We start from the raw sequence: 10089 nt of genomic DNA, 5'->3' as shown, positions 1-10089 counted from the left end.
TTTATATTTACTATAGTACGTTATCTGATTTAACCTGTATGGTAAGTTTATTCAAACAACATAATTACATGGAAACTTGAATAGAGAGTGAGGTTTTGTTGGTTTGTATAGGTCAATGTTATGCCCTGATACATCCCAAAGTAATCTAGGCCAAAAATTAAAAAATATTAGCAAAGTCCCAGTGCCAGTTTGAAACTATTATGTACCTGAGATAAGCTCTGTTTCCATTCTGACCCAGTCTTGTGGGACCAGACCTATTGTTTAGGAAGAAATCTTTGATTAGATTGTTTGCTTGAAGATTGACCCATTCAATTCTGGGTGTGACCTTTTCGATAGATTATTCCATGGAGTTGTGACACACCCACTTGTGGGTGTGACCTTTTGATTAGATGAAGATATGATTCCACCCATTCAGGGTCTGTATTGATCAGCTTACCAGAGTCCTTTAAAAGGAGAAACATTTTTGAAAAAGCTTCAGGGCCAAAACGAGACCCAGACATTTGGAGATGCAGAAAGAAAACACCCCCAGGGAAGCTGTTTGAAACCAGAAGCCAAAGGACCAGCAGACATCAACCATGTGCCTTCCCAGCTGACTGAGGTGTTCTGGACCCTTCAGCCTTTCTTAAGACAAGACAGCTTTCCATGGATACTTTAGTTTGGACGTTTTTGTTGCCTGAGAACTGTAAACTTATAATTTATAAATTCCCTTTTCAAAAGCCATTCCGTTTCTGGCACATTGCATTCCTATAGCTTTAGAAAACTGAAACAGTCAGCTAGAGGGACTGGGGAAAAATGTGGAAATATTATCTTCCCCACCTGGAAAATGTCTGATATTCTCACAAGCATTGGGGATTTCCAATTTAATAGACCAAGCTCTTGATATTGGGGCTTAGTCATATGAAATGTATTCCTGCAAAGAAGAAGCTAAGTCTAGATATAATTGTGCCTAAGAGTTACCCCAGGGAACCTTTTTTGTTGCTCAAATGTGGCCTCTCTTTCTGGGCCAACTCTGTAGATTAACTCACTACCCTTCCCCCTACATGTGACATGACCCATGGGGGTGTTAATCTCCCTGGCAACATGGGATCAGAGTCCTGGATACAAGCCTGGCCCTGGCATCAAGGAATTGAGAAAACCTTCTTGTCCAAAAGGTGGAAGAGAAATGAAACAAAATAAAGTTTCTGTGGCTGAGAAATTCCAAACAGATTGAGAGTCCATTCTGAATGTTGTTCTCATGTAGTTATAGATATCCCTCTTTAGTTTTTAGAGCATTAGAAAAGCTAGAAGGAAATACCTGAAACTGTTGAACTGTATTCCAGTACCCTTGATTCTTGATAAGAATTATATAACTTACAGCTTTTATGGTGAAATCATATGATTGTGAAACTCTTGTGTCTGACACTCCCTTTATCTACTGTGTGGACAGAACAATAAGAAAATAAAGACAAAAAATAAATAAATAATAGGAGGATAAGGTATGGGAAGTTTTGGGCTTTTTAATTTTCACTTTTTTGTAATAATGAAATGTTCAAAACTTGATTGTGGTGATGAATGCATAACTATATGATGATACTTTCAATCATTGATTGTATACTTTGGATGATTATATGTATGTGAATGTATCTCAATAAAACTGAATTTTAAAAAAGTCAGCTGAATAACAACTTTAATTCTATTTGCAATCTTAATTCTTCTTTGCTTTGTAACTTAATATATTCACAGGTTTCCAGGATTAATGCATCTTTAGGGAGCCATTATTCTGCCTGCCACAGCACATAAAAATCATCCTACCTGCAAGTCTCCATCTCAGAATTCACTTTCTAAAACACTCAAGACCACAAAGGTTTTCTGGAGGGTATTTGAAGAGTCTAGCAAAGAATCACAAATACATAGAGAATCTCACAGCAAACAGACATTCAAAGATCACTTACATTCAAAGATCACTTACAACATATAAGGAACTGAAAATATAATAAGCTGTGTGAGTTGGAATTAATAAGAAACCACCTCATAATTTTAAAGTAAATGCAATTAGTAGCCTTAAATAGAGAGTATCTTAACCATGAAGAAAGCATAGATTTTCATAAAAAGAATTGGAAATAGAAAATTTAAATTTTGAAAAAATATTTCTATTGAGGGGCTGAAGAATACTATCAAAACTGCTGAAAGTAAAAATAGTGGTTTTAAGAAAAGGTGGATGAATAGTAAATGAATAAAATGATGGAAATGACAAAAAATGAAGTTAAAGTTCATGGAAGATAGATGTGCAATGCAACTTTGCTTTAAAATATTTTCATAGGAATATATAAAGAAAGTTGGGGAGGAAACACTTTTAAAAATATAAGGTAAAAATTCCTAGAAAAAAAATAAGAGATGTGGTCTCAGATTGTAAGGACACACTGAATACTGAGTAAGATGAAAAATAAGATTAAAAATTTAGAGTCAATGTAATGACATTCAAAACATCAAACATAAAGATAAAGAACTGAGAAAAAATCCTAGCAAAGGGTAAAAAATAATTGATATCATTTGTTTCATCAACAGCACTAGTTATCAGAAAAATAGAGAGAAAATGTATTCAGAGAGCTAAGGGAATTCTTACCAAAAATTCTCTAAATTTTCTATCACTAGGTATGTTAGAGCAAATGAGGACACTTTGAGATGTAGAAGTATAATTAATTATTACCAGGGCAGGAAGATTGTAGTTCTTGCAGGGTCAAGATAGGCAATAATCAAAAATGTTGTTCATGAAGATTAGGGAATTCTGGAGCAGAAGCTATTCATGAAGGTTTATTGGAGAAATAAATTAAGATCAATATATTTTATACATGATATTTCTGTAAACTTACAACTTCTCTACTGAAAAAATATTTTAAAATGAATATGAGAAAATATGAACTAGTAACTTACAAATATTTAAAGGAAACCTGGAAATAAAATTCCAGATATTAGTAACATGAGCAAATAATATAAAAGCATCAGAATAAAAGTAAATGAGAACTAAAGTTTTTGTTGTGTTCAGAATATGGTAGTTACATTTTAGTGAAATCAGGAAAGTTAAAAATTTTAATAATACCCAAAAGAAGAATAAATAATACAGTGTGCAACTTTCAAACATCAGGGGATAAATTTGGAAGAAGAAATTTTATCAAATAATGGAAAGCATGTAAATGAGAAAAAAAGGAAAGTATTTGAATATGAAGTGAATCAAATACAAAGATTAAGATAGCAGAAATATGCTTTAATTTATTGTAATACTGCTATGCAGCAATTTTACCTGAAAGTATAAAACATGGATAAAGTCTCTAAAAATGTATAATAAATACATATGGGGATAGGAAGATATTTTCTAATTTTAAAATAATAATAGTACCAACATTTATTATTAGATGTATATGTAAATAAAACCAATGTTAGCAAACAAGATACTAAGTATTTTCATTTATATAAATTAATAACAAACAATCTAACAAAATACTATGATGGGCTATAAAATTAACAATTGTACTGTAGTGTGTATAAAACATATGCTAACCTTTGCATCTGGAAAAATAGGAGAGAAACTAGATTAAAGCAGTACTAGAAATTGCTTCCACCTACAATGTTTTGTGTATAACAAATACACAAAACGCATTATATAATATAACACATCATATAATGCAATATTTGGAATGAGTGCAATGTTAAAATTTGTTAATTCTGGGTTGTGGGTAAAAAGATATCTGCTATATTTTTATGTAGGTATTTTTTTAAATAGCCTGAAAAAGAGAAAACAATTAAAATAATAAAAAATAATGTAAATAAATGTGACAAGTTTGATGATAAGACCATTGCTTGGGGAATCATAATATTAAATCAGTTGGGAATCCTTCAGTTACACGTGGAAGCAAAAAGGTAATTTGTAGCTTCTTCTGAAAGTATCTACATGAAAGTCTGATGTGTGTATGTATAGGGAATAGATCAGGGATCTCAAATAAGAGGCCTTGGAGGTTGGGTTGGAGTATTTTAAGGTCAAATGTAGATTGAGAGAACACTGGCTATAATGGTGAGTAAAGGCTAAAATGCATCTGATAGATGGAGAGAAATATTCCACTTAATTAGATTACAAGTCCACACTTGTGTTTATGCTATGGGCCTGAATGCAAGCAGGTAACCAACGATATGGTGCTGTTGGTATTAGTGAGAAATAGTTTTGAAATTGTATGCTTATTTTGGCTATCATCCACTGAATATTAGGTATTTGGTACACCTTTCCACTTCAAGATTCAGAATTGGCAATTATTTCTTTCAAACTATAAACGTTGCATTTTAAAAGCAACAGCAGAGTGCAAAATCCACATCTCTGGCAATCAAAATGACTCCAAATATGCAATAGATATGGCATGTATGTAACTTGAGTAAATAATTGAATGGGTGAATGAAAGAGTGAAGGAATAAACAAATGAGTATATCAGGGTAAATGTCCAGTGTCACATTTTTCTAACAGAGCATGAAAGACTCAATATAATAAATATTCTTTTACCAGAACAGAAGCAGCCTTTTGTTATCTGCATGAAGTCAGGCAGAGGCCAAGCAGATCCCTTCCAGGATAGCTAGTTAGCATTTGATTTTGAGATACAGTGAGGTTTCTTCAGGTTTAGAATCTATTTGTCAAAAGCCAGAAACAAACTGAATTGTATCACAAACTCACAGCAATGTTAGGATTTAGAAATATTCTTTAACCAAAAACCCACAAGTCTTCCTAGCTGGATCAAAATCTTTTCTAAAAGAAGGTGTTAGAAATCTTATTTTTTGGTAAAGATATAGAGCACTCGCTTTCGTATCTGTTTGGTCCTCACCCCATAGATGATGGGGTTGAGTGAGGGTGGGATTACCAAGTACAGGTTGGCAACAAGGATGTGAATGTAGCGTGGTATGTTGTGTCCAAATCGGTGAGTAAGGAAAGAGAAGACTGAAGGGATATAGAAACCGCAGATGACTCCAATATGGGAGCCACACGTGCTCAGGGCTTTTAGTTGTGCATCCTGGGATGGAAGGTGGAAGACAGCACGGAGGATGTGAACATAGGAGATGGCAATAAAGACCAGGTTCAGGACAAAGAAGGAAACGACAAACAGCCCATATATACCATTGATATGGATATTTCCACAGGACAATTTTGCAATGCCCATGTGCTCACAGTAGGTATGGGCTATTACACGAGCCTGACAAAAGGGTAGGCGGTAGATGAGGTAGATCATGGGAAATGTAAGCAGGACTGGACGAATTACAATGCACATAGTAATGCCGGCCAGCACCCGAGCTGTCAAGATAGTCGTGTAGTGGAGTGGATCACAGATGGCCACGTATCGGTCAAAGGCCATGGCCAGTAGGACCTCAGCCTCCATGCCAGTAAAAGTATGAATCAGAAACATCTGGGCAACACAAGCCCCAAACTTAATCTCGTGAGTATCAAACCAGAAGATGCCCAGCATGCGGGGAACAGCAGTCGTAGAAAGAGCCAAATCAATTGTTGAAAGGATGGCCAGGAAGTAGAACATAGGATCTCGGAGTGTCTTTTCTGCCTTGATGACTAAAATAATTGTGGCATTGCCAAACAAAGCCACAAGGTATACAGAGCAGAAAGGCAGTGAGATCCAGACATGGAACTTTTCCAGTCCTGGAATTCCAGTAAGGAAAAATGTGTCTGGGTGAAAAGTGTTGTTATTTTGATATATCATCCTGTCCCAGATCAGAAGAGAAGACACTCCCTCTCCTGTAGGAAGAAATGAGATAGTGAGATAGATAATGAGAGAAGGGGGGTGGGGGGAGAAAGGGGGAGGAGGAAAAGAAGGGGAGGAGAAGAGATGTGGTATATCAATTGCTAGCTCAATGTTTTAGCATAGATGAGGAAACATTTGCTACATTAATAGACCAGCTACAGAAGCACTGATACTGAACCCTCCATTTAGACATGTGAATAGACCAAATTCAAAACATCCATTCCTCCTGATGCCTGAATTCTAAGTATAAAAAAGGAAGCTTATAAAGAAATAGTATAAAAGGAAGCAAGCCTAATGCAGCTGCTAATAGAGCTTATCCATTCACTTTGGAAGATAATAGAATTTGCTTACTCTCTAGGAATTCACTCCATGTTGAGTACCCTGGAAATACCAAGACTGAGGTCCAAATTAACAGCACAGAAGCAGACAAAAATCCTTATAAGCAATCTGTAATGAAGATGATTCTCATGCCATGTTTATAGGCACTGTCAATCAAAATCTGAAGAAAGTCTTCTATTGACTCCTCATTATTGATCGTCATAGAGACACATCTCCAAAAGCTCTGACCCAAGCCCAGTAGCCTCTCACGGACACAGAAGAAAAACAGATGCTCTCAGACAAGTACTGGCTCCTTGACAATGCCTGGCTAGAAGCAGTCACTGTTTATGTGTGACAGACTGTGGAGTATCAGTTGGGTAGGAAAAAGTAGGGTTGTCTAATGCTATTTGCATACTTCTCACTATCCTCACCACATCAGTCACTCTGAAAGCACATGCTAATTTTAACCTTGCTGTAGAGCCAGCACTTGTTTGGTTCATTCTTTCTCCTAGTTCAAGACACTGGGATGTGGGTAGAAGATAACCTTGAAAGCCACAGATGGTGTAGTATTAGGGAAGGGTTTTTGCATAGCTATCTAAGATAGCATTGTCTCAAGGGAGAAAGAGTCAACTTCTGCAAAACTCTGAAGGGCATGAATAAAGATTGTTAAGTAATGTCTTCAAAATGCTAGAAAATGAACCAGGCCATTCAAGATTAGGTAAAGATCTTAACCCCAGGCTTGTAGTACAGTAATTGTAGTTCAGAATAAAGCTTTCATTCTTAGTATAGCTCTACTTTTTTTCCACTTTTATGATCTTATTTTAAAAAACAAATAAAACTTTCAATGTGGGAAATGATGCCTATCCATCCTTTCTGAGTTTAGTCCAAGAAGAAGTACTGTAAAGGGCACTTACATTCTTATTTGTATTGTATAAAAACTTAACACCTCAGCTAATTAAAATATCATTGCCCAGTAGAAACATAATAGCCAACATCAGAACTCTAGAGGCCCTGTTGTTTACTTTGGGCTTAAATCTAAGTGGACAACTCTCAACAAGTAGGTCTCCACTGGCCTTATTCTTTCCTAATGATATAGAAGTTTACTTCTTCCAAGGCGATATTCCACAAGATGGAATTAAATGCCTTAGGTCTTTCCAAAACAGTTTCATTACCATTGAAAAATGTAATTTTATTCCTGTCTGCCACAGTTCTTTTTTTCCAGCCTGATTTTGCCATGTGCCTCTCTACTGACTGCAACACCTACCACCAGAATCAGCAGCTAATTCACTTCATTCTTCCAAAGAAAGGAACATTTACAGAAAACTCAAGCAGCACATCAGCTAGTCCTCCTTGTGGGCACTTCATTGAGGGCACATTTATATTAAGCTTCTAGTACCTAAGGGAGAGTTCTAAGAATAAATCCCATTGGAATCTCAATTTTGGAGAAAGCCCTGGGATTGAGTCCTTAGAGACTGCTGGCAAACTCTCAGATTCTGATCCAGAAAAAGCAAAGCCCAAGGAACTGAAAAGCAAACTGAAATGTATGCAAATAAAAGTAAAAAAAGTGGGGGGAAGGGTAGTTAAAGCACACAGTAATTGTCATTTGTGCTTGGCATCTATGAAAGTATATATATTTCATCTGCATGTGAGTGTGAGCCTATGACCCATTATATTGGTTGTTAACCCACTACATGAAGAAGGAGATGGCTAATTTCATTTCAAATATTTTAACTATTATGGAAGACTTTTACCTGGCTTCTTCATAATATTTCCTTTCACTAAGAGTTAGTTCCAAACTGATATTGTGTTTCCCTCATTAGCTGTGAGGGCATAGTTCCATGATCCTTTGTCCACACTGTTTTCTGTACATGAATTTTGCACGTCCATCACCACCACAAATTTACATGTACACATTTTTGAAATCCCATAGATAGGTTTTTAAAATTTCCAATCCTGCTGTCAGACTGCTGATGCTCAAATTGTGGCTCTGCCACATGCTTCCTGCATGAACTTGGTTGATTTACATAGCATTTCTGTGCCCCAATTTACTCATCTATAAAATGGGACTAATAGTACCTCCCCATTGGGTAAGTTGAGAAATAAATTAAATGTCTGTAAGGCATGTAACACAGTGTCTGGTCCATAGCAAGTGGCTTATTTTTCTTAGCTCTTATTTTAAGTTTCAGTTTATTTTAAGTCTCAACAATACATAACTAAAACAGATTGTAGACTCACTCACACTACCAATTCTATAACCTTTTTCCTCAACTTTCTGGTGGTGGTAAACATTTTCTCTCTAATTTTATAGTCAGTAATGTACATATCTAGGGGATCCTACTAGAATGTGATCATGTGGATAACAAGAATCAGGCTTAAGAAATAAAGCATAGATTATAAAACATGACCTTGCCTATAAACCCTGTCATTCCACACAAACATCAGAGCTATCTTTTTCTAAATTCACAATTATTGTTTTCTTGTACAAATATAATGGAATATTCTTAGGTCCAACCAGATCTTTCTTAAGGAACAATGAGTCAACCTTAAGCATATCAAAGGCACATTTCCTTCTTAGCTGAGTGTGAACAATGAAACATCTAGCCTTGAGAGCTGCTAAAGATATCCTGGATCCATGAAGGGAGATAAACTTAGGGTCAAATGAGACTAAATCTCAACACCAAATATCAAAAGAAACTTGATTCTTGGCGACATAACTTAGCTGTTAATGGAAGTTTTATATAAAGCCAGACCAATCTCTTAATTTTGTTATGAGAGCTTATAAATCTCTTTAATGATTAGTACAGTATTGATTATCTTTACAGATACACACATTGTAAAATATACCAACAGATACATATTTAATTCCTTCGTTTTCTTTCTCCCTTCTACCCTCCTTCTCTTCATTTCTTCTTTATTTTCCTGGGAGTCCTTCCTCCCAGAAGCCTCCAGTCTGTATCTCCAATCTAAACTGTTTGCTTTTTGTGTATCTTTCTGGGAATGCCTTTCACTACGTGTTACAAGACAAAGCCTGTGGATTTTTCTACCTGATGCGCTCAATAACCAATTCCTGAGACACCAGGGTTTCAAAGAGAGAAAGAGTTTATTACTACACATGTAATAGGAGAGCAGACAGCCTAACAGTCAAAAATCTGTTTAGGGGATTCAAGGTTTTTAAGGACTTTAGCAAGGGGAGATGAGGTAATTTTGGACAATAAGTTCAAAACAGACAAGTAAACATTGTTAAAGGAAGAGAGGCAGAGCTATTTTTCAATAGCAGGGCCTGGAGGAGCAAAAAAGTAAACTTGTTAACATAAATTAACATAATTTGAAAGCCAAGGAGGCAGAGCTATCTTTTCACAGCAGAGACTTGCAGATAGGGTTTAGAAAAGTGAGGGGCTGAGGCTAGTTAATTGCTGTCTTCATTTGCATTAGGGCCTATAAGAAAATGACCAGATAAAGGGCAGAACAGCTCTAACAATCACAAAGGTCAAATAAGAGATAAGGGCTTTTACAATCCTTTCAGATACCCAGACAACTTAATTATGATTTAGGGCTCTCAGGTATTCTATTTTGTCTACTCCAATATCCCAAAAAACAAAAGGAACATCTATGTAATGATTCAGTGGTCAAAACCATCCTTTAAATCCTAATTTCTCCATTACATGCTCTCATGCTTTACTATTATTATTATTATCATTATTTTGTTTTGTTTTTGCTTTTTAAACAAGAAAGTAGAGAAAGCTTTAATAAATATTGAAGTAGAAAAGTCCATTCTAAGCAAACAAAATCTAAAAACCATAAAGACATTGATAATTTTGAGCACAGAAAAAAACAACTGTGTGCCAAAGGTGAACGAAGCAAACCAAGAACAGAATTCTAGGGGGAAAAAAGAAACACAACAACAACAGAGCATCACACTGACCTGTACAAACCAATAAACTGTCACTCCCTATTCAAGATTCTATGCAATTATGATATTCAGGTAAACTGGCCATACAACTGAAATTAG

General features: G+C 35.7%; 1 protein-coding gene across 1 annotated transcript; it reads right to left on the bottom strand.

The window, feature by feature from the left end:
- Positions 1-4784: 4784 nt before the first annotated feature.
- LOC143643529 (olfactory receptor 52J3) lies at positions 4785-5720 on the bottom strand. Its single transcript, XM_077112147.1, has one exon. The coding sequence runs from the start codon at positions 5718-5720 to the stop codon at positions 4785-4787; it is 936 nt and encodes a 311-aa protein (XP_076968262.1).
- Positions 5721-10089: the final 4369 nt, after the last annotated feature.

Source organism: Tamandua tetradactyla, chromosome 8 (genome assembly GCF_023851605.1).
Source record: "Tamandua tetradactyla isolate mTamTet1 chromosome 8, mTamTet1.pri, whole genome shotgun sequence".
Taxonomy (NCBI): domain Eukaryota; kingdom Metazoa; phylum Chordata; class Mammalia; order Pilosa; family Myrmecophagidae; genus Tamandua; species Tamandua tetradactyla.
This window is presented reverse-complemented; position numbering and strand designations above follow the sequence as displayed.